Source organism: Eulemur rufifrons, chromosome 21, assembly GCF_041146395.1.
Source record: "Eulemur rufifrons isolate Redbay chromosome 21, OSU_ERuf_1, whole genome shotgun sequence".
NCBI lineage: Eukaryota > Metazoa > Chordata > Mammalia > Primates > Lemuridae > Eulemur > Eulemur rufifrons.
In genome coordinates this window covers 17,125,373-17,151,478 of record NC_091003.1, presented here as the reverse complement: position 1 = coordinate 17,151,478, position 26,106 = coordinate 17,125,373, and the positions used below count along the sequence as shown (strand labels likewise).

General features: G+C 37.0%; 1 protein-coding gene across 1 annotated transcript in view; it reads left to right on the top strand.

The window, feature by feature from the left end:
• Window positions 1–26,106, top strand: part of HORMAD2 (HORMA domain containing 2) — a 71,400-nt gene that overhangs the window by 21,799 nt on the left and 23,495 nt on the right. Inside the window, exons 7-9 of the mRNA XM_069497450.1 lie at window positions 1,756–1,823; window positions 4,800–4,951; window positions 5,126–5,379. Of these exons, the coding sequence (XP_069353551.1) occupies window positions 1,756–1,823; window positions 4,800–4,951; window positions 5,126–5,379 (474 nt within the window). The remainder of the gene's footprint in view (window positions 1–1,755; window positions 1,824–4,799; window positions 4,952–5,125; window positions 5,380–26,106) is intronic.

Here is a 26,106-nt window from a genome sequence, read left to right as displayed (position 1 = left end):
CCTGGGCTAGAGTGCCGTGTCGTCAGCCTAGCTCACAGCAACCTCAAACTCCTGGGCTCAAGAGATCTTCCTGCCTCAGCCTCCCAGGTTACTGGGACTATAGGAGTGGAGTGTGCCATCACACCCAGCTAATTTTTTCTATTTTTTGTAGAGATGTGAGTCTCCCTCTTTCTCAGGCTGGTTTTAAACTCCTAACCTCAAGCAGTTTTCCCACCTCAGCCTCCAGAATGTTGGGATTACAGGCGTGAGCCACAGCACCTGGCCTAAGACAATCATTTTATTTTAAATGGAGTATGTCTCTTATGAGGAAATTTGTCTCTCTTTATTTCTAGCTTTCTTAACAGTGAGGAGACCAGATAGCTGTATTATCTAGTTTTTAGTGCAGGATTGAAAAAATAAGACTTAATATTGTAGATCCTGGTTTGTTTTCTAATTCTTCTAATTTTCCTGTTTCCATTTTAGTCTTCCCTGAATTACTGCAGTAGCCTCTTAATGCCTCTCATGGCTTCCACTTCTTCCCCCCTGTACTCTTTTTTTTTTTTTCTGTATATATATATATATATATATATATATTTTATTTCAGAATATTACGGGGGTACAAATGTTTAGGTTACATATATTGCCTTTGCCTCACTCGAGTCAGAGCTATAAGCGTATCCATCCCCCAGATGGTGTTCACCACACCCATTAGTTGTGAATATGCCCATCCCCTCCCTGCCTCCACCTGCCCAACACCCGATGAATGTTACTACCACATGTGTACATAAGTGTTGATCAGTTAATCCCAATTTGATGGTGTGTACATGCGGTGCTTGTTTTTCCATTCTTGTGATACTTCACTTAGTAGAATGCGCTCCACCTCCATCCAGGATAATATGTTTATAGCACTCTCTGTACTCTTAAAGTAGCCAGGGTATCTCACCTGCTTAAAACCCTTCAATAGACTTCTGGTTTACTTAGAATAAAATCCAAACCCCTTACCACGGCCAACAAGGCCCCACAATCTCCCCTACAACCTCATCTGCATTCTCCCCCTTGCTCACTCATCTCCAGCCACTTGGCCTCCTTTCTGGTCTTGGAAGAGGCATCCCTTCCCACTTTAGAGGCTTTGTATTGCTGTTCTGTCTGCCTGAGGCACCCCAGCCCCCATGACTGACCCCTCTTAAGGCTCAGCTTAAGCATTACCTTTCCAGCAAGGCCTTCCTTGGCCCTTCCAAACCAAATCAGCACTTCTCCCCTTCATGTATTCTCTGTCACAGCATCCGCTTCTTCTTGTTCACAGCACTTACACTATCTGAAATTATCTTATTTTATTTGGTTACTTATTTATTATCTCCCCAACCAGACTGTATATTTCAGAAAAACAGGGACTTCTGTCTTATTCATCACTGTGACTCCAGGGCCTGGCACAAGTAGACATTCAATAAAATATTTGTTACGTGAATAAATATTTTCTCAACTGATTCCACTGTCATTTACGTAGTTGGGTTACTTGACACAGTGTCTTAGTTTATCCAGCTTTAAGATGGTGATGATAATATTTGCTGTCTAACTCATTTTTAGCATGGAAGAGAAAAACCAAGTTGTCTTTGTATTTGGAAATATTACTCCTGAATAATGTAATGCTGTGAAATAAACAGATATGTAGAAAGTGTAATAGGTATATAATGAAAATGTTCCTTGATTATTATCAGGTAAGATTCTGGATTTCTTTTCTAAATTAATTTCTTTCTCTATTGCTTTTGGTTTTCCTAGAAAGTGACTGAAATATACCAGTTTAAATTCAAATACTCAAAAGAAGGAGCCACCATGGATTTTGACAGGTAGAATCTACTTGTTTAATGAACATAAGAAATAGGACTGAGGTAAACATAAGTTTCTTGAGGCCAGAGAAAGGTCTTACACTTCTTTTGTAACTTCCCCACAAACCCTATAAAAAAACCACTATAATAAAAAGAGGCTGTAATAATTGTTTAAATTTCTGAAACCCATGGACTAAGCTGGTGGGAGTGGAGGTAATGGTGGGCAGCACAGCAGTAGAAATTATATCAATAAGGCTTCTACATGGGGTTGATTGAAGAACTCCATAAGCCTTTGTCTAGTTGTTAATCCGAAGTTTCTCAATTCAATTGCTATGCCAAGATGTTGATTGTCTCCACCCTCAATGTAGCCAGACTGGGCCTGGGCTAGATAAAACCCCTGGGCTGTTTGCCTACATACACAAATATTCTCATCTGCTTACCCCAGGATATCATGCAAATATCATGTTCTATGTGTGTGTGTCCCTGTATGGAAAAGACTGGAAAGCACTGCCTTTTCCTATCAAGTCTAAAACTCCACATTTTAGGTGTACTAATGGGTTAAATGACAAAGACAAGAATGTTTGCTTCAGAAGGTCCCCAGTGCAGATGGAGATGTTTTATTCTGGGGCAACATTTATTTTTCTCCCAGTAGCTTTTGGATTCAGATCAGCCAGGAGGAGGCCTAGAGAGCTGAGTGTTGCTGATGAGATGGCACCGTAGTGGAAGGTGTGGGCATGGTGAGAAGCCTTGGGTAGTAGAGGGCTCCAGATAAGGGGCACGGGTGCTGCTGAAAGGAATGACTCTCAAGAGAAATGTGGCCTAATTCTCATTGTTTACTGTGAGCATGAGAATTTCTCTCCAAGATTCACTTCCTTAATCATCCTCCCATTTGTAAAACCTACAGACAGCATTAAGATCTGAAGAGAAAGTCAGTTCCAAAAATGGGAATTAAAATATTATTCATCATTAGCTAACATATGTATAACATTTACAGCTTATACAGCACTTTTTATACATTTTTTTCTGACATAAAACGCTTGCCTTTTATTCTCCAAAACTCAACTATAAGTACTACTGATGACCAGATAAATCTCTTTTGTTTTGAAAGCACATGTGCCAAGAGGTAAGCAGTAAAACAGAAATGGCCAAATCTGTTACATACTAAGGAGGAGAGAAGGTAGTGCATATAACTAATTTCCTAGAAACCAAAGATCGGCATTTGTTTAAATGGGAGTCCTGAATATGATTTCACTCATGGATCCTGGAGGATCCCATGAGTTACATGGCTATAGCCCTTCACTCTGGTTACCTATGTTCAGATCAGTTAACTCCTAGCAGACAAAACTTTAAGTTGTTCAAAATTGGAAAAGGAGCTAATATATTCACTTAATAAAGGTTTGCTTTATAAATTCACACTGCCTCCAAAGATCAGTTGGGGAAAAACCCAACAGTTCAATTACTTAGGATTATTTTTCAGTATTGAGTGCTTACTATGTGCAATGTACTGTGCAAACATATTGCAGTCATAGTACTTCCTGGAAACTATGCACATGTAAGGCTAATTGGGGAAGAAAACTTTGGGGAGAAATAAAAAAGGTTTAGAATTGGAAAGTAATTTAGTCCAACTTGTTCATTCATTCATTAATTCACAAATGTTTATTGAGTAGCTGGCACCAAACTCTGTACTGTGGAGATGAAAGATATAGCCACTTAATAATCTAGAGGGAGACAGTTATCCTGAGGGTAAGGTGAGGAGATTATCGGGGAAGACGTCCTTGAAGAAGTGGCACATGAGCTAGATATTAAAGGATGAATTTAAGAGAATCAGGAAGAGAAGTGGAAAAGCACAGTATAAGCAAAGTGAACAGCATACACAAATGCATGTGGGTAAGAGGAAACTGGGTAGTAGCTGCAGTTGAGGGTGGAGATGAGAGTGTGACTTTTCATGAAAGGCATTGTACACACACCACCCTTGAATTTGATTGGAAGGTGATGGATGTAATAGAAGAATTTTAAGCAAGAAGGTGACATGAGCATATTTTCCTATTAGGAATATTATTTTGGCAGTGATATGAAGTATATTTTGCAGTGTGGACAAGAAGGAAAGCAGGAAGAATAATTAGATGGCCACTGTGGTAATCCATACAAGAGTGAGGAGGGGGCCGGGCGCGGTGGCTCACGCCTGTAATCCTAGCACTCTGGGAGGCCGAGGTGGGCGGATCGTTTGAGCTCAGGAGTTCGAGACCAGCCTGAGCAAGAGCGAGACCCCATCTCTACTAAAAATAGAAAGAAATTATATGGACAGCTAAAAATATATATAGAAAAAATTAGCCGGGCATGGTGGTGCATGCCTGTAGTCCCAGCTACTCGGGAGGCTGAGGCAGTAGGATCGCTTGAGCCCAGGAGTTTGAGGTTGCTGTGAGCTAGGCTGACGCCACGGCACTCACTCTAGCCTGGGCAACAGAGTGAGACTCTGTCTCAAAAAAAAAAAAAAAGAGTGAGGAGGGGTTACTTTTGAAAGATAATCAGATGGTAAAAAGACCAAGAGCTGGTTTTTGATTTGATGCTTGGAGAGCTGTAGAAATGTCTGTAAGTTTATCTCACAAATGAGCTAACTGACCTAGAGGGTGTCTAAGTGACTTGACTGCGGTCACTTAGCTAATTAGCAGCAGAGCCAATATTAGATGCCAAGTAACCTAATTCCATGTCCATTGTTCTCACTATTGTGGAATGTGGTTATTTGTAAATCAAATTTAAAAAAAATAAGGTCATATTTTAAATGCCTTAAGGCTGCTTGCTACTTAAGAGAAATCTTTTGTATATACCTTGCAAAAAGTACAATTCTTCTCCTTATTTACATTCTAAAAATAGCCTCAAATGTTCTGATGTTTAATTTATATTTATTTGATCATATAGTCAAAAATTTTGTTCCTTTTGGAATAGATTGTCAATGTTGTATATGATTAAGAAGTATGCTGTTTTTCTGTGTCGTTATAGGAGCAGCGCAAGCTTTGAAAAGGGAACAAAGAGTAAAGATATTAAGAAAGCCAGTGTTATGATGATCCGTAAGTTGTATATGCTGATGCAGAACCTTGGACCCCTTCCTAATGATGTTATACTTACTATGAAACTCCACTACTATAACTCAGGTAGGTGAAGACCTTTAGTCAAATTTCTTCTTAAGTGCTAAAGTAATGTTTCATATAAGTAGAAGGATTTTGCAATCATCTGAAAGAGATGTCTATTGCTATACATGAAAGATTAATCTGACTTGTTCTGTTGAAACTCAGTTTTCATGGCTTTTTGCCTTTTTCATTTTGCAGTGACTCCACGTGATTACCAACCCCCTGGTTTTAAAGCAGGGTTGAATTCACGCTTCCTGCTATTTGAGGGGGAGCCTGTCGACCTGCAAGTGGGATTGGTCTCCACTGGCTTTCATAGCATGAAAGTAAAACTGACGACTGAGTCTGCCAGAGTGTCTGATATGGAGCGTAGTCTCTTTCAGGAGAACAACACTACTGAGATTGCCCATCAGGGTCTAGACTGTGATGAGGAAGAAGAGGAATGCAACAAGCACGTAAGCCAAAGCTTTCGTGACCTCTATCACTTCAGTTAAACACTATTGACATTTTTCAGTTCCTATACAGATCATGTCACGTAGAGTGTGCCAGGCAAAAAAACTGAAAGAAAACTAGCCCCTGATGTCAAGAAGTTTTTAATCTAAAAATGTATAGTCTTCAAGAAGGAAATATACTTTATTAGATGAAATTGTCCAGAATTAGGAGAAAAAAAAGATTTTCCAATATATTTCTTTTATTAAAGTTTCCCGTAAATTTAGAAAATTTGAGGTTTTCTCCCTTTCATTTATAAGTAACATAATTTTACAGTTTAAAAAATTCTAAGTATTAATACTCACTGGATGTATAAATCAGCTCTTGATTACTGTGATAATTGGGTGGGAGGGGGTTGGGGAAGATAAAGTTTGTGGATAAACCCAAGGCAGAGTGAAAACAAAATAATAGTCAACTCTTGGTTATGTGGACAGACATTTTCCCACAAGGATTCTTATTGTATTCCTTCATGGAGTACACACACTCACACATGTGTATACATATGTGGAACCTTTATTGCTTTTAAAAATTATTTTATTTTGAAATGTATCATGCATACAGTAGAATACATAAAAATAATATATACAGTTTACAGAATAATGAGAGCATCCATTTAGGCTAAAAAGTAGAATATTGCCACTACCTTAGAACGCACCATGTGACCCCCCCCATTGCACCCACCCTCTCCAAAGGTAACCACTCTCCTGACTTTTACAATAACTCTTCCCTTGCTCTTCTTTATAGTTTTACCATCTATATCTGCTTGTTTTAACATTTTCTATAAAAGTAATTGTACCCTGAGTGTTCGTCTATGATTTTCTTCTTTTGCTTGACCATCAAAATTGACATTCATTCTATGTGTGATTGTTGTTCTTTCATTTTCACTGCTGTAGAGTATTTTACTCTTGATAGACATTCTTTCCTTTTCTTTAGTTGTTATAAACATTCGTGTACATTACCTCCTGGTGCACACGTCAAAGAGTGTCTCTTGGGAACATACCAAAGAGTTCTAGGCTTGCATATTTTCTACTTTGTTAGGTAACACAAAACTGTTTTCCAAAGTGATTGTGCCAACTTGTACTCTTGTCAACAGTTAGTATTGTCAGAGTTTATATTTTCTGCCAATCTGCTAGATATGAAATGGTAACACCTCATGATTTTATTTTATTTTCTCTGATTATTAGTGAGTTTGAGCATTTTTTCTTTGGCCATTCCGGTTTTCTTATATATGAAATAGCTGTTCAGGTCTTTCATACATTTTTCTATTGGGTTATTTATCTTTTCCTTATTGATTTAAAAAATATGTTCTGAATAATAATTCTTTTTCACTTATTTATGTTGCAATTTTTCAGGTTTGTGGCTTGTCTTTTCACTTTCTTTAAGAGATCTTTTTATAAAAATAAGTTCTTAATTTTAATCTTTTCCTTTAATATACTTTTGAATATTCTTAAGAAATCCTTCTCAACCTGAGGTCATTAATAGTATTATCCTACATTTTATTTAAAAATTTTAAAGTTTTTCTTTTCACATTTAGGTTTTTAACCACTTGGAGTTTATTTTTATTTGTGGTATGAGGTAGAACAGACTTCGTTAGCATTTTAAAATTCAAGTATAATATACATACAGAAAAACATATGTATCATAATGATACAGCTCAGTAAATATTCACAAACCATCTGAACACTAGGGCTGGAATGAGGGTGAGGCAAGCAAGGTACCTAGGGAGCACATTTTAAGGAGGATCTCAGGTGCCAAAAGTGAGAGCCTCCTTAAATTTGGCTCCCAGGGTATCTTGCTTATCTTACCCTTGTGGTAGCCTTACTGAATAAACATGTGAAATCAGCAGTCAAATCAAGAAACAGAATACTAGCAGCCCCTCAGAGACCCAGTCTTACTTTGCAGTCGCCATTCTACTCAGCAATAAAATTGCTATCTAGACTTCTATTAGCATAAATTAGCTTCTTCTATTTATTTTACAGAGGTGGAATCATAGAGTATGAACTATATTCTCAGTCAACATTAGGTTGTGAAATTTATCATATTTTTACATGTTGTTGTAGACCATTCTCACAATTTATTTATCCATTCTACTGTTGATGTGCATTTGGATAATTCCTAATTTTTGACCAGTATGAATAATTCTGCTTTGAAAATTTTGGAATGTGTTTTAGTGACATATGTACACATTTCTGGTGAGAATAGAATTACTGGGAGTAGAATTTCTGGATCAAAGGGAATGTGTACATTTAGCTTTAATAGATACTGCAAAATAGTTTCCAAAGTATTTGTGCCAATTTACACTCCCATTGACAGTGTATGAGAGTTGTTGCTTCACATCCTCACCAACCCTTGGCATTTTCCATCCTGGTGGGTGTGCAGTGGTATGTCATTGTGGTTTTAATTTGCGTTTCCCCCATGACTAATGCAAAGGAACACCTTTTCATATGTTTATTGGCCATGTTGAATATCTTTTTTTGTGAGGTTAACTCTTAGAATTGTATGCCATTTTTTTTTCTCTTGGGTTGAATTTCATTCTTATTGATTTGTAGGAGTTCTGTATATATATTCTGCATATAAGTACTTTGTCAGATGTATGTATTGTGAATATCTTCTTCAACTTTAAGCTGAAGTATAAGTTGCCTTTTTACTCTCTTACTGAGGCGTTTTATGAACAAAGCTCTTAATTTTAATATATTCCAATTTATCAGTCTTTTCAGCTATATTCAACAGTTTTTGGTACTGCTTAAGACATTTTTATCTACTTCAAAGTTACAGAGATGTACTGTTTGTGTTTTTCTCTAAAAAGGGGAAATAACTAGAGAAAAAAGAAGAGATTTTTTTAAAATTATGAAACCTGTGTGAATAACTTCATACCAAAAAATATGAATACCTAGTCTTTCTCTCTACCTTCAAGTATTTGTATATTTTGATAGGAAGTTATTCATGGAATTGTCTTATAATTTTAGAAGTCTCTTCTGTTTCTGTAGTTCTTTCCCTCTTTTCATATCTGGTGCTATTTATTTGTGTCCCTTTTTTATTATATTTGCCAAAATTTAGCATTTTTTTATTAGTCTTTTCAAGAAATCATCTTTTAGTAGTGAAGTGAAGAAGTCATCTTCGTGACTTCTTCATGACTTCTTCACTTCTATTGCTTTTTTCGTTTGTTTTCTATTTCATTCATATTTTCTTTTATCTTTGCCTTTTTCTACTCCTCTGGTTTGGTTTTGTTTCTCTGACTCCATGTATGTTGATATACATGTCCATCAATATATAGACATGTATATCCTACAAGTACCTCAAATTCAGCATCTTCAAATTGAATTTCAACTTCTGACTAAAATTGCTCTTCCTCCTCCTGGATTCCCTATCTTGGTATTGCACCATCACTTTTTTTTTTTTTTTTTGAGACAGAGTCTCACTCTGTTGCCCAGGCTAGAGTGCCGTGGCGTCAGCGTAGCTCACGGCAACCTCAAACTCCTGGGCTTAAGCAATTCTTCTGTCTCAGCCTCCCGAGTTGCTGGGACTACAGGCATGTGCCACCATGCCCGGATAATTTTTTCTACATATATTTTTAGTTGTCCATATAATTTCTTTCTATTTTTTAGTAGAGACGGGGTCTCACTCTTGCTCAGGCTGGTCTCGAACTCCTGACCTAGAGCTATCCTCCCGCGTTGGCCTCCCAGACTGCTAGGATTATAGGCGTGAGCTACCACGCCCGGCCTTGCACCATCGCTTTTCCAAGCAACATGACCAGGAATGCGTTCAACTCCTATTTTTCCTCATTTCCCACATCTTTTGGATTACTGTTTCTGTTTTCTTTACCTTTGACATATGTCTCAAGTCTGGCACTATTGCCACTGTGCTGATTCAGGCTGTCATCATTGATTTCTTGGTGAGTGACAGCTGAGTCTCCTAAATGAGTCCCCCTGATATCATCATTGCCCCCAATCCTTCCAGAGTGCCAGAGTGAGGCTATTAAAACTATGATTATCATTTTCAAACATTTCAAGTTAATTTATTTTGTGTAATTTCAAAGGGGAGAATGAGAATCAGTAGGTAAAAATTACAATGCGGAGCAGAGGTTGATTTGGGCTCAATAGAAGGAATAATTTTCTCTTAAAAATTTTAAAGATTTTAAAGCAATATTATAATAACATTAAAGTAATTTACAGCCTGAGCAAGACCGAGACCCTGTCTCTACCAAATAGAAAAAATTAGCCAGGTGTGCCTGTAGTACCAGCTAATTGGGAGGCTGAGGCAGGAGGATCCCTTGAGACCAGGAGTTTCAGGTTGCAGTGAATTATGATGATGCTACTGCACTCTACCTGGGGCAACAGAGTGAGACCTCGTCCCCCCCAAAAAATTTTTTTTTAAAAGTAATGCAAATCTTCCAACTGTCTTATCCTATCAATACTCTTTTTATTTTCACATGTCCCATCCTCTTCAGTATTTTTCCATAGATATACACATTTGTATATGATTTTAATCGTGGGGTACATGTAAATTTATTTAACTTTTATGCTTAACAATATTAATTTTGTAATTATGTACCACCTTAATCTTCATATTTTTTAATTTTAGTGACTTTGTTTCATTTAGGTTCTCTACTATTTCCCTACTTTTAAACATTTAGGTTCATTCCTGAATTTGCTATTTTAAATAGTGTCATAATAAATACCTTTGTACATGTGGAAGTATTTTTTTTCTTACTTTCTATGGATGTAGTTTCAGGGGGAAATTTACAGAGCTTGAAACTTTATATAGCTCTTGAATGAGTATGACCAAGTCATTTTTCAGAAGCTGCCCGCCTTTCCACCTCCTCAGGGTAGATTTTCGCACAATGACAGCTACTTAATAAATCTGGTTGCCTTGTGAAGTAGTGAACTCCTTGTCACCAGCTGTGCTCATGTAAAAATATATACTTGTATTCAAGATAGAGTATAGATGATTGTCTCTAGGGTGTAGCAAAAGAAAATCATGATTTAGGGGAAAGATTGAACTAGATTGACCTCTGAGATCTCTTTCATGCTAAGATTCTCTGGGATATTTTTTGAATTCCTGTTAAGAGAATAATGCCCTACTAAGCACTATGAGGAAAACAAAGATGTTTAAGATATAGCTTGTGCCCTTGAAAACTGTGGCTGAAGAGATAACACTTACATAATATTATGAGAAATAATACTCATATAGAGTATATGAATGATAGAAATAATATTAGGTCATTAAATATGAAATGTTCAATTTCGAACCAAAAGTTTAGTTTATTATATCTCAAACAAGAAGCAGTACAACTAATCAAAGTATGTGCCTAAACTATCGACACAGTTTTGCCATCTTAACAGTAGCTTGTTTATGCCAGCAGCGAAGAAGCCTAGAGAATGAGTGGTGATGAAATCGCGAAAGGCGTTTTCCACAGCTTTTTGAGAATTGAATATTTTTCCTTGTAAGAAGTCATCCAAAGCCTGGAAGAAGTGGTAGTCAGTTGGTGCAAGGTCTGGTGAATATGGTGGATGACAGAGAGTTTCCAAATCCAGCCTCTATAGTTTGAGCAGTGTTGTTTGTGCAACATGTGGTTGAGTGTTTTCTTGCAAGAGGATTGTCATGTCTGTATTGACCAATCTCGGCTGCTTAATCTCAAGCATCCTCATTATTTCGTCCAGTTGGTTGCAGTAAACATCTCCTGTAATTGATTGACGAGGTTTCATGAAGCTGTAGTGAATAATACCTGTGCTGGACCACCAAAGAGACACCATTAGCTTTTTTTGATGAATATTCGGTTTTGGACTGTGTTTTGGCACTTTATCTTTATCCAATCATTGTGCCAGATGCTTGCAATTGTCAAAAAGAATCCATTTTTCATCACATATAACAATATTGTGTAGAAATGGTTTGCTTTTATGTCGTGACAACTAAGAAAGGCAAGCTTCCCGACAGTTTCTCTGCTGATGCTTGTTTAATTCATGTGGAACTCATCTATCCAGCTTCTTTACCTTGTCAGTTTGTTTCAAATGGTCCAATATTGTTCGAATAGTAATATCAAACCTTGCTGCTAATCATGCATAGGTTGAGATGGATTCACTTCCACTACAGCTTTCAGCTTATCCACCTTAGTCTCAGGTCACCCGCGTGGCTCATTTTCAAGATTAAAATCACCAGAATGGAACTTTGCAAGCCATCAACGTACTGTGTATTCATTAGCCACATCCTTCCCAAACACTTCGTTGATATATGAAGCTGTCTGTGCAGCATTGGTTCCACAACAGAACTCATATTTGAAAATAATACGAATTTTTTACTTATCTATGGTTTCACAAAAATTGCTCTAAAATTTTTTTAAAAGATAAACACAAGCCAAACTATGTATTTGAAAGAATGAGGATGCATCTTCACAATCAGAATAAAACAAGAAGTGTCAAAGTGAAATGTCAGAGAAATCAACTGTCAAACTTAGTACTTAAGGAAATTGGACATTTCATACTTGATAACCAAATATCAACTAACAATTTTGAGCACTGTTCTCAGAGCTTTACGTGTATTATCACTTTTAATCTGCCCAGCTATTTTATGAGGTAGATACTATTGTTGTCTTGATTTTACAAGTAAGGAAACTGAGACAGAAATTAGCCCAAGGCTTCATACATAGTGAATAAGTAGCAGAGCCAGAATTCAAACCAAGACTGTTGGACTCCAAAGTCTATACTCTTAGGATACAGAAATAAGGATAAACTGGCACTGTGTGGGAAATTTTCACTGAGTTGGTGATTTTATGAATGAATCATATTTTGATTGACAGAGATTAAGGCAGAGGACATTCTAGGCAAGTTGCAAAGTATAATATGGTAGCTTCCGAAATTCTGTCTTTGTGATTTAGAATTCCAATACTGAGGTTTCCATACCTTTCTTGTATCCTACATGGCTTTGCTGAAACTTCTTTACTTTTGTTATCCTCTAACTCAGAGATTTTTAAAAACATTTTAAAATAATAAATTTTTTATTAAAATAGAAAGTTTACAAAATCTCAAACAACTTATACTACCTTTGCACTAATGATCCGTAGTAAAGAAGGGATTTAACACAATCTTCTTGTGAGACTGTTATAAAATTGAAAATATAAAGATTTTAATATAATTGTCTTTTTCAGGTTATTTCTTATCTCAGTTGCAGAAAGACAAATATAATAAAATTTCTACCAATAATTGACATTATTCAATAATTGTACTATTCACTTTCTGGTGTGATCTTTAAGATACAAGAAATAATGTGAAAGTGAGATTGTAATTTGATGAAGGATTTGGAATTGATAAAAGCGTACACACTTGAAATTTAAAAATTTTTAAATTATAGAACATGGAATGCAAATAAGAGACCAAGAAATCCTAGGATAATACAGGATTCTATAAAACTATCTGAAAAGCCCTACCCTAAATGTGGCCTTATCATTTTATCTGCCCCCATAACACTTTCAGGACAGGTCTTCATTCCTAATAGGGGTGGTTTGGGTCTAAGGTCTAGCTAGTAAGGGCACACAAATACAATGGCACATCACAGAACTCTGGGAAGTTGACCTGTTTTCCCTGTCACAGCTGACTGGACAGATAGCAGTAGTCAAATACACTGAAGGCAACTTTCCCTGGAGAACGACCCTTAGTCTTTTTCAAAGAACTGACCAATATGGTGACAATTAACACGTTCTGGAATTGGATGTAGAATCTTACTTAAATTTATGCTAAATTTAAATGCTGAGGGAAAAGTAGTTCTCTAGTGGAGAAGGTTAACACAGTCACCTTAAAAGACTCTAGTAATTACTGACACGGAGATTCTTATGAGGACTTGTACCACCATGTTAGAAAGAGTTGCTAGATACCCTGTACAGACTGTTTTTCTAGGACTTCCCTTAGTAACTAGGAATCTTGATCCAGGATTGTATGTTTTCTTATCTGTAACACATAAATTTCACTGAAGCATAAATAATTCATAAAAATGATTTTTTTTTGAGGATGAGCTAAAGACAGAGAATATTGTGTTCTTACAAGAGCCACAAGCTTTTCTAAAGTTTGTTCAATAGTTTATCATTTGATTTAGTTACAATGAACGGTTTGCTTTTTAAGCATATTCCAAACATACATCCTATATTCCAAGTTTGCATTTTGCCTAGATTTCTGCATCTTATTTCCACTTAAAAATGATTTGAGGTAGCTTCTTCTTTTTTGATGAATTCCACAAAAAAATCCATAAATTATAACAATATATTATTTACCTGGATATGTTTTTTCCCTCCTGAATCCCATTTCTTGCCCTTTTGTGCTAACACATTTAATTAAAGTGCAAATGATTTGTTTTTAAGAAATTAGAATGTAAAAGATATTGGTGCCAAAGTAAATGGCTGCAGACTAGAAAGACGTAAGTGTGGACTAGAAAGATCTTTTCTGAATTCCTTAGAATTGCTTTGTATTCCAGCTAGTAGATTTAAAACAAGAGCCTTTTCATTCAGAACATATTTTCTTCTACTAAACTCTGAACTAAAGTTTTGCATTTTTTTGAGGTATAGTTTGATAATTTTCATAGCATCACATCTCATGAAGCATATATGCGTTCTTTGATACAATGTAGTGTTAGCAAGAATATCTCAGATTCTTGGAAGTGGGGTTGATTATTGAAAACATTGGAGGAGGTGCATTATCTACAGAAAATATCAGCCTTAAAAACCACACGTCATTCTTTCTTCATCATGGAACTATAATCCTTTTCATTATGTTTCTTTTTGTCAAATAGGAAGTCTTTTTCAATTTATTTTTCTGTTTTTGCATACAGAAAATAATAGTTATCCTCTGTCAACCACGCAAAGAGAAATGAAAGTTAGTTGACTTTCCTATCAGTCTTGTAAGTCATTTCTTTTTTTTTGTATGAATCATTCTATAACATATCAGAGAATTATTTCCTTCCTATTGTGAGTGGGAAGAGCCACACTGATGATCTGTATATGTTTCATTTACATAAAAAAAAGAGCATTGATACATATTATAGCAGAAGAGTCAAGCATAGTGAATAATCTTGGCATAGAAACACTTTGGATGTTACTGTTTTTAAATTTTACCCTTAAAATAAATAAGTTTTGTTTGAGAAAAAGAGTAAGACTGAGAATGTTCTGTTTGGTTAAAAAAAAAAAAAGGAGACCTGTAATAATATAATACAATCTTATCACTACACTAAAACCAGTGAAATATTAGGTTCTATTTAAACTCAGATTTTTTTCAACATGGCTTTATTGAGATTTATTCAATTGCACATTGGAAAAAATATGATAATGTTACTCAATTACATAGAACTATATTCATTTGGCTGATTTTTCTAATACTGTTATATGTGCTTCTAGTTTTCCATTTGAAGCTAAATTGTCTATTGGTACACAGATGAAATTATGCTTATAACAAATCTAGGCTTCATAGGGAGAGTAATTCTTTTAGTATTTATATTAGGATCTCAAAATTGAGAGCTAAGACTTCAGAAGACCAGTCTTTTGGACAGTGGTAAAGCAAAGCTAGAATGACAGTTGGCCCTCCATATCCAAGGGTTCCAAATCGTGGATTCACCAAACTGTGGATTGAAACTATTTTTTAAAAAAAGGTGGTTGTGTCTGTACTGAACGTGTACAGACTTTTTTTCTTGTCATTATTCCCTAAATAATACAGTATAACAACTATTTATATAGCATTTACATTGTATTAGGTAATGTAGAGATAATTTAAAATATGTAGCTAACATCATGAAAGATAAGGAAAAAATAAACTATATAGGAGAATGTGCATGGTTTATATGCCTATAGTATGCCATTTTATATAGGGGAATTGAGCATCCTTGGATTTTGGTGTCTGAGGGGGTGGGGGTGAGTGTGTCCTGGAATCAATCCCCCAGGGATACCAAGGGACCACCTCAGATGTGCTTTTTCCTGCATGATGGAGGGCTCTTCCTGCTTTGTTAACCAAATTCAGAACAAACAAGCGTTACAGCTTAGGGCACTATTTTGACATTTAAACAAGGATAGATGAAGTTCATTGTGAAGAAAGTTTAGAATAATATTCTAAGGTATTCTAATCAATGATAAGTGATCAGCATTTATTTAGCCAACAAATTTATATTGAAGCCTACCATGCATGAGTCACCATATGAAGATAGTGTACACAAAGAGAAATAGGCCAAATCCCTGATTCAAGATTGATTAGGAGAAGTGAAGCATAAACAAATAGCAGCTGTTATATGAATAATAATAATAGCCACCATTTATTAAGTGCCCACAAAGGGCTTTTATATACATATGACCTCAATTAATCCCAGCAACAACTTTGCATAACATTTTATAGCTGGAGAAACAGAAGTTTCAAAGATGTTAAGTAGCATGTTCAAGGTTGCCCGACTGGAAAGTATCAGAATCAATATTTGAACCTAGGTCTCTCTGGGCTCCAAAGCTCATACTAATCCATTAAAACATACATTCACCCATGTAGGAGAGAATGTGAGAAATCTCACAAGAGAGGTAAAAACCTGTAGTAGAATGATCAAATTCCACTTTCAGTCATGGAAGAATAACGTACCAGAGTTGCCCTCCTGTGGTAACCAACTAGTAATCTGGGCAAAATATATGAAGCAACTGTTTTCAGGCAGACATTGGACAACAGGCAATGCAGGAATGTGATTCTTGATAGAAGAAAAATGAGATGAGCTTTAAAATTGCCCTGACTTTCTGCCAGGAGGCACATTCCAGACCACTGGTGCAGGGAGGGAGAACCCAAGTACATACAGCATGGCAGTCTTGCTGGATTGAGAAGAGAGATTGGCATTAGGGGAGGCTGAGGCAGTTGAGGACAGAGTATCAGGGGAGAAAGAGCTATGCAGAGAAAGAGTTCCGGAAATCAGCATAAACGCTCATTGATGTCTTTGGTTTAATGTTCAGCTTTTCAAATGTGGGTTGAAACTTCACAAAGTTGGACAAAGAAAACTGCAACTGTAAGCTAAAAATTCCCAGCGCTCTCACAGGACGGGAGAGATGGTCACATAATGACCAGTCAGATGGAGAGACCTTGTTGAACACCTGGAACATTCAGTAGAGACTCCAGAAAGGTTCCACCTTAGCAGTAGAACAGCTTATGTAACAGAGATAATTCACATACCATAGAATGCACTCGTTTAAAAGGTACAATTCAATCATTTTTAGTATATTCAGAGTTTTGCAACCAAAACTACAGTTAACTTTAGAACATTTTCACGACCTCAAAAACAAAAACAAAAGCCCATACCCTTTAGCTTTTACCTATCTTCTCATTTCCCCTCCCCCCGCCCCAGTCCTTAAACAACCATTAATTTATTTTCTGTCTCTGGTAGATTGCCTATTATGGACATTTAATATAAATGGAGTCATGTAATATGTTGTCTTTTGTGACTGGCTTTGTTCACTTAGCATTATGTCTTCAGGGTTCATCCATGTTATAGCATATATCATCCCTTTTGTAGCTGAATAATGGTCCATTGTACAGATCATTCGTCAATGATGGACATTTGGGTTGTTTTCGCCTTTTGGCTATTATGAATGGTGCTGCTATAAACATTTGTGTGCAAGTTCTTTTTGAACATCTGTTTTCAATTTCTTGAGTATATAACTAGGAGTGGAATTACTGGGTCATATGGTAACTCTGTGTTTGATTATCTGAAGAACTCCAAAACTGTCTTCCAAAGTGGTTACACGACTTTACATTCCCAGCATCAGTGTATAACAGTTACAATTTCTCTACATCCTTACACTTGGTATTGTCTCACTTTTTGATTCTAGCCATCCTAGTAGGTGTGAAGTAAGTGGTATCTCACTGTGGTTTTCACTTGCATTTCTCTGATGACTAACAATGTCAAGTGTCTTTTCATGTGCTTCTTGTACATTTACATATCTTCCTTGGAGAAATGTTTATTCAGATGGCTTTGCCCATTTTTAAATTGGGTTATTTGTCCTTTTATTACTGAGGCATAAGAGTTTTTTATATATTCTTGGTATGATTCTTTATCAGATATATGATCTACAAATATTTTCTCTGATTTATTTGGATTTTTCTTTAATTTTTTACAGCAATTTTTTGTAGTTTTTAGAGTATAAGTTTTTGTGCCTATTTTGTTAAAATTATTCGTAAGTATTTTATTCTTTTGTTACTATTGTGAATAGAATTTTTTTTTTTTTTTTGAGACAGAGTCTCACTCTGTTGCCCGGGCTAGAGTGAGTGCCGTGGCGTCAGCCTAGCTCACAGCAACCTCAAACTCCTGGGCTCAAGCGATCCTCCTGCCTCAGCCTCCCGAGTAGCTGGGACTACAGGCATGCACCACTATGCCCGGCTAATGTTTTCTGTATATATTTTTAGCTGTCCATATAATTTCTTTCTATTTTTAGTAGAGATGGGGTCTCGCTCTTGCTCAGGCTGGTCTCGAACTCCTGAGCTCAAACGATCCGCCCACCTCGGCCTCCCAGAGTGCTAGGATTACAGGCGTGAGCCACCACACCCGGCCGTGAATAGAATTTTTAAAATTTCATTTTCATTTTTATTATCACAAGTATATAGAAATGGAGTTGAATTTTGTATATTGATTTTGTATTCTACAACCTTACTGGGATTGTTAATTTGATGTTTCAACTTGGAGGGTGGTATTGGATGAAGTTAACATTTAAATCAGTGAACTTTAAGTAAAGCAGATTATTTTGAGTAAAGTAAAACCAAGAATCCATAATGTGGGTGGGCCTCATCCAATCAGTTGAAGACCTGAAAAGAACAAAAAGGCTGGCCTCCCTGGGCAAGAGGCTATTCTCCAGCAGACTGACTTCAGACTTCATCTGCAACATTGACTCTCCTGAGTCTTCAGCCTGCCCTCCTTCAGACTGGAACTGCAATATTGACTTTCTTGGGTTTTGCCAATTGGCTCACACTGCAGATTTTGGACTTGCCAGTCTCCATAATTGCATGAGCCAATTCCTTACAATAAATCTCTTTCTATATGTATGGTCGTCCTACTAGTGCCGTTTTTCTGGAGAGCCCTGATAGATAGATTTGCTGAACTTGTTTATTGGTTCTAATAGTTTTTTGGAGGATTCCTTAGGATTTTCTATATACAAGAGCATGTCACCTGCAAATAGACATAGTTTCAATTCTTCCTTTCCAATCTGGTTGCCTTTTATTTCCTTTTCCTGTCTAATTGCCATGACTAGACCCTCCATTACAATGTTGCATAGAAGTGATGAGAGTGGACATCCTTGTCTTATTCCTGATCTTAGGGGAGAAGCATTTAATCTTTCACAATTAGGTATGATATTAGCAATGGGTTTTTTTTGAGATTACCCTTTATCAAATTAAGGAAGTTCCTGTCTCTTCCTAGTTTGCTGAGTGTTTTTTTTAATCATGGAAGGGTGTTGGGTTTTGTCAAAGGCTTTTTCTGTGCCCCTTGAAATGATGATGTGATTTTTGCTTTTTATTCTTTTGATATAATGTTTTACATTAACTTATTTTCAGATGTTAAACCAAGCTTGCATTCTTGGGATAAATTTCACTTGGTCATAGTGTGTATATATATTTTTTATATTACTGGATTTGTTTTGCTAGTATTTTGTTGAGGATTTTTGTGTCCAATACTTAAGAGATATTGATCTATAGTGTTTTTTTCTTTTTAAAAAATTTTTATTATGGGTACATAATAGTTGTATATCTTTATAAGGTACATGTGATGTTTGGATATAGGCATACACTGTGAATTAATCAAATCAGGATAATTGAGGTATCTTGTTGGATATCATTTCTTTGTGTTAGGAACATTCCAATTTCACTGTTCTAATTATTTTAAAGTATACCCTAACATTATTATTATAGTCATTTTGTTGTGCTATCAAATACTGTTCATTCTATCTAACTATATTTAGCACTCATTAACCATCCCCACTTTATCTCCACCTCTCTGCTATCCTTCATAGTTTCTGGTAACCATCATTCTACTTTGTCTCGATGAGATCAATTGTTTTTAATATTTAGCTCCCACATATCAGTGAGAACATGCAAGGTTTGTCTTTTCTGTACTTGGCTTATTTCAGTTGACATAATAATGTTCTCCAGTTCCATCCATGTTGTTGCAAATGGCAGGATTTGATTATTTGTCACATGTATATAATATTCCAATTTTTATGTACCACAATTTCTTTATCCATTCATCTGTTGATAGACACTTAGGTTGATTCCAAATCTTGGCTATTGTGAATAGTCCTGCAATAAAATGAGAGTACAGATATCTTGTCAATATCCTAAATTCTCTTCTTGTGGATATATACCCAGCAGTGGGATTGCTGAATCGTATGGTAGTTCTATTTTTAGTTTTTTAAGAAACCTCCATACTGGTCTCCATAGGAGTTGCACTAATTTACATTCCCGCCAACAGTGTATGAGGGTTCCCCTTTTTCCACATCCTCACCAGCATTCATTATTGCCTGTCTTTTTTATAAAAGCCATTTTAACTGTGGTGAGATGATATCTCATTGTAGTTTTGATTTGTATTTCTGTGATGACTAATGACGTTGAGCATTTTATCATATACTTCTTCACCATTTGTATGTCTTCTTTTGAGAAATGGCTATTCAGATCCTTTGCCCATTTTTTTAATCAGATTATTTGTTTTTTTTCCTGTCAAGTTGTTAGAGCTCCTTATATATTCTAATTATTAATCCCTTGTCAGACAGGTAGTTTGCAAATATTGTCTCCCATTCTGTGGGTTGTCTCTTCCCTTTGTTGATTGTTTTCTTTGATGTGCAGAAGCCTTTTAGCTTGATGTGATCCCATTTGTCTAATTTTGCTTTGGTTGCCTGTGCTTCGAGGGTATATTACTCAAGAAGTCCTTGCCCAGACCAATGCTTCCCCAATGTTTTCCTTTAGTAGTTTCATAGTTTCAGGTCTTAGATTTAAGTCTTTAATCATTTTGATTTGGTTTTTGTACATGGTGAGAGATAAGGGTCCAGTTTCATTCTTCTGCATATGGATATCCAGTTTTCCCAGCACCATTTATTGAAGAGACTGTACATACCCCACTGTATGTTCTTGGTACCTTTGTCAAAGATAAGTTCACTATATATGTATAGATTTATCTCTGGGTACTCCAGTCTGTTCCATTGGTTTGTATGCCTGTTTTTACGCCAGTACCATACTGCTTTGGTTACTAGCTCTATAGTATAATTTGAAGTCAGGTAATGTGATTCTCCAATTTTGTTCTTTTTGCTCAGGATGGCTGTGGCTATTCTGGGTCTCTTGTGGTTCCATATAAATTTTAGGATTATTTTTTCTATTTCTGTGAAGAATGTCATTGGCATTTTGATGGAGATTGCATTGAATCTATAGATTGCTTTGAATATATGGACATTTTAACAATATTGGGTCTTCTAATCCATGAGCATGTAATATCTTTACATTTTTTTCCGTCTTCTTCAATTTCTTTCATCAATGTTTTATAGTTTTCATTATAAAACTCTTTTATTATACTTGTTTGGTTAAATTCATTCCTAGGTATTTTATTTTATTTGTAGCTGTTGTAAATGGGATTACTTTCTTGGTTTCTTTTTCAGATGGTTTACTGTTGGCAAGTAGAAATGCTACTAATTTTTGTATGTTAATTTTGCATTCTGCAACTTTACTAAATTTGTTTATTTGTTCTAATAGGTTTTTTGTGGAGTCTTTAGGTATCTTTATATAAAAGAGCCTATTGTCTGTAAACAAGGATAATTTGACTTCTCCCATTCTAATTTGGATGCTCTTTATTTGTTTCTCTTGTCTGATTGCTCTAGTTAGAAATTCCAGTACTATGTTGAATAATAGTGGTAAAAGTGGGCATCCTTGTCCTGTTCGAGATTTTAGAGGAAAGGCTTTCAGTTTTTCCCTATTCAGTATGATACTCACTATGGCCTGTCATATATGGCTTTTATTGTGTTGAAGTTCCTTCTATAGTCAGTTTTCTGAGAGTTTTTTTTTTTTATCATGAAGGGATGTTGAATTTTATCCAGTGCTTTTTCAGCATTAACTGAAATGATCATATGGTTTTTGTCCTTCATGCTGTTAAAGTGATGTGTCACATCGATTGATTTGTGTATGTTGAACCATCCTTGCATCCCTGCGATGAATCCCACTTGATCATGATGAACAATCATTTTAATGTATTGTTGAATTCAGTTTGCTAGTATTTTGTTGAGGATGTTGTATCAATGTTTATCAGAGATATTGACCTATAGTTTTCTTTTTTTTGTTGTATCTTTGTCTGGTTTTGGTATCAAGATGATATAGGCCTTGTAGAATGAGTTTGGGAGTATTCCCTCCTTCTCGGTTTTTTGAAATAGTTTAAGTAGGATTAGTATTATTTCTTCTTTTGAATACTTGATAAAATTCAGCAGTGAAGCCATCAGGCCCTGGGCTTCTTTTTGATGGGAGACTTTTTCTTACTGCTTCGATCTCATTACTTGTTATTGGTTTATTCAGGTTTTGGATTTCTTCCTGGTTCAATGGTAGTATGTGTCTAGGAATTTATCCATCTCTTCTAGTTTTCCAGTTTATTGGCATGTAACGCTCGTGGTAGTCTCTGATGATCCTTTGGATTTCTGCAGTATCAGTTGTACTGTGTCCTTTTTCATCTCTGATTTTATTTATTAATATTTGGGTCTTCTCTCTTTTTTTCTTAGTCTAGCTAAAGGTATGTCAATTTTGCTTATCTTTCAAAGAACCAACTCTTTGTTTTGTTGATCTTTTGTAATTTTTTGTTTCAATTTCATTTATTTCTGCTTTTATCTTTATTTCTTTTTTTCTACTGACTTTGGGTTTGGTTTCCTCTTGTTTTTCTAGTTCTTTGAGGTGCATCATAAGGTTGTTTATTTGAAGCTTTTCTACTTTTTTGATGTAGGCACTGACTGCTATAAACATTCCTCTCATTACTGCTTTTTCTATACCCAATAGGTTTTGTTTTTTTTGTTTTTTTTGTTTTTTTTTTTTTTTTTTGAGACAGAGTCTCACTCTGTTGCCCAGGCTAGCGTGAGTGCCGTGGCGTCAGCCTAGCTCACAGCAACCTCAAACTCCTGGGCTCAAGCAATCCTCCTGCCTCAGCCTCCCGAGTAGCTGGGACTACAGGCATGTGCCACCATGCCCGGCTAATTTTTTCTATATATATATATTTAGCTGTCTATATAATTTCTTTCTATTTTTAGTAGAGATGGGGTCTCGCTCTTGCTCAGGCTGGTCTCGAACTCCTGAGCTCAAACGATCCGCCCACCTTGGCCTCCCAGAGTGCTAGGATTACAGGCGTGAGCCACCGCGCCCGGCCTCCCAATAGGTTTTGATACGTTGTGTTTTCATTTTCATCTGTTTGAAGAAATTTTAAATTTCCTTCTGAATGTCTTCATTGATCATTGGTCATTCAGGAGCACATTGTTTAATCTCCATGTGTTTGTATATTTTCCAATGTTCCTCTTGTTATTGATTTCTAGTTTTATTCCATTGTGGACAGAGAAAATACTTGATATGATTTAAATTTTTTTGAATTTCTTAAGACTTGTTTTGTGGGCTAACATGGTCTATCCTTGAGAATGATCCGTGACCTGAGGAGAAGGATATGTATTCTGCTGCTGTTGGTTGAAATGTTCTGTAAATATCTGTTAGGTCCTTTTGGTCTGTAGTGCAGGTTAAGTCCAATGTTTCTTTGTTGATTTTCTGTCTGGGTGATCTGTCCAGTGCTGAAAGTGGGGTGTTGAGGTCTCCAATGATTATTGTATTTGGGGTCTATCTCTCTCTTTAGCTCTGATAATGTTTGCTTTATATATCTGAGTATTCTGGTGTTGGGTAAGTATGTATTTATAATTATTATATCCTTTTGCTGAATTGACCCCTTTATCATTATATAATGACCTACTTTGTCTCTTTTTTGCAGTTTTTGTCTTGAAACCTATTTTATCTGATAGAAGTATAGCTACTCCTGTTCTTTTTTGGTTTCCATTTGCATGGAATATCTTTTTCCATCCCTTTATTTTCAGTCTATGTGTATCTTTACAGGTACAGTGTGTTTATTGGCTCTTGTTTTCATTTTCTTTTCCCTTTGGACCTTTTCTTTATCCATGACCTCTGGGAGCTTGATTATTAAATGCCTTGAGGTAGTCTTTCTTGAGTTAAATCTACTTGGTGTTCTAGGTCCTTCTTGTACCTGAATATTGATATCTTTCTCTAGGTTTAGAAAGTTCTCTGTTATTATTTCTTTAAATAAACCTTCCACTCCAGTCTTTCTCTTTACAGACAATAACACTTTGATTTGCCCTTTTGGTGCTATTTTCTAGATCTTTGTAGGCATGCTTCATTCTTTTTTCTTTCTCTCTTCTGATTGTATTTTCAAATAGCCTGTCTTCAAGCTCACTAATTCTTTCTTCTGCTTGATCAGTTCTGCTGTTAAGAGACTCATGCATTTCTGTTTGTCAATTGAATTCTTTTTTTTTTTTTTTTTTGAGACAGAGTCTCACTCTGTCATCTCAACTAGAGTACAGTTGCACCGTTGTAGCTCACTGCAACCTCAAACTCCTGGCTCAAGTGATCCTCTTGCCTCAGCCTCCCAAGTAGCTGGGACTACAGGCATGCGCCACCATGCCTGGCTAATTTTTCTGTTTTTAGTGGAGATAGGGTCTTGCTCTTGCTTAGGCTAGTTTCAAACTCCTGAGCTCAAGCAATCCTGCCTCAGCTTCCCAGAGTGCTAGGATTACAGGCGTGAGCCACTGTGCCCAGCCTGTCAACTGAATTCTGAAGCTCCAGAATTTCAGCTTAGTTTTATTATTATTATTATTTCAATCTCTTTGTTATATTTCTCTGATAGGCTTCTGAATTCCTTCTCTGTATTGTCTTGAACTTCATTTAGCTTCTTCAGGAGAGCTATTTTGAATTCTTTGTTTGAAAGGTCACATATCTCGATGGCTCCAGGATTGGTCACTGGTACCTTATTTAGTTTGTTTGGTCAGGTCATGTTTTCCTGGGTGTTCTTGACACTTGTGGATGTTCTTCGATGTCTGGGCATTAAAGAGTTAGGTATTTATTTTAATCTTTGCAGTCTGAACTTGGTTGAACCCATCCTTCTTGAGAAGGCTTTCCAGATATTCAAAGGGAATTGAGTATTGTGATCTAAGTCTTTGGTCACTGCAGCTATATCTGCACTGGGGGTGCCCCAAGTCCAGTAATGCTGTGACTCTTGCAGACTACTGGTGGTACCGCCTTGGTGGACTTGGGAATGATATGGGAGAATTCCCTGGATTCCTAGGCAATGTCTCTCACTCTCTTCCCTCACTCTCTGCTGGGCTGCTGGAGTTGGGGCAGGTGTGATGTGGGCACTCCCTATGGCAACCAGCTCCAGGTCACGCCTGAAGCCAACCCGGTCTCACCCAAAGCCCATGGTGACTGTTGCCTGGCTACCTCTGATGTTTATTCAAAGGGTAGCTCTTCAGTCAGTAGGTGGTGAATCCTACCAGGACTGGGTCCTTTCCTTCAGGGCCCAGAATGGGTCTAGAAATGCCTTCCAGGAACTGAGGCCTGGACTCAGAGGCTTCTGCAGTCTGCTTGGTACTTTATTTTACTGTGGCTAAGCTGGTACCCAAGTTGCAAAACTAAGTCCTCTGGACTTTTCTCTTTCCTTTCCCTGAGTGGAAGAAGACCTCCTGAGCTGCACTGCCTATAGTTGTGGGCCTGGGGTGATATAGTCACTAGCTTGGCCACCACAGCTAGTTCTCACTAGTTCATGCGCACCCCAAGTCCACTGGCTCAGAGCCAGCACAGCCACAGGAATTGCCCATGGACTACATACAGCCTTTGTGACCTGACTGCTTTACAAAGTTAGTCCAGGCCCCAGGCTGCTTTTTGTCAGCTGGTGGTGGGACTAGCTAAAACTCAAGTTTCGGGGTGGAGGATTTCCCTCTGGCCAGTCTGGTCTAAATGCTCCCTCTGTGGACACGGGCAAAATTCTGCCTTGTGTTGTGTTCCCCTGTGCCAGGGCAGCCCTGAGTTTCAATGCAAAGTCCCACAATCACTTCACTCTCCCTCCCCCGGGGCACACAGATTCTGTCTCTCTCCACTGGGGGCACTGGTGAGACACTGCCAAGGGATGGGGGAAGCCTAGTGTAGGCAATGCAAGACTGTCTTTTCTGCCCTCTTCAGTGCCTCTTTCCTTGATATAATGTTAAAACCAGGTACTGTGGGCCCGGTGCGGTGGCTCATGCCTATAGTCCTAGCACTCTGGGAGGCCAAGGCAGGAGGATCGTTTGAGGTCAGGAGTTTGAGACCAGCCTGAGCAAGAGTGAGACCCTGTCTTTACTAAAAAATAGAAAAAATTAGCTGGGCATGGTGGCACACGCCTGTAGTCCCACCTAATCAGGAGGCTGAGGCAGGAGGATCACTTGAGCCCAGGAGTTTGAGGTTGATGTGAGCTAAGCTGACACCATGGCACTCTAGCCTGGGCAACAGAGCAAGACTCTGTGTCAAAAAAAAAACAACACACACACAAGCTACTGTGATCACTCACCTGATTTTTGGTTCTTCTGAAGGTGCTTGTTGCATGCATAGTTGTTGAATTTGTTGTTTGTGCAGAGGGAGAATTGCTGGAGGTTTTTATTTGGCTATCTTGCTCTGCCT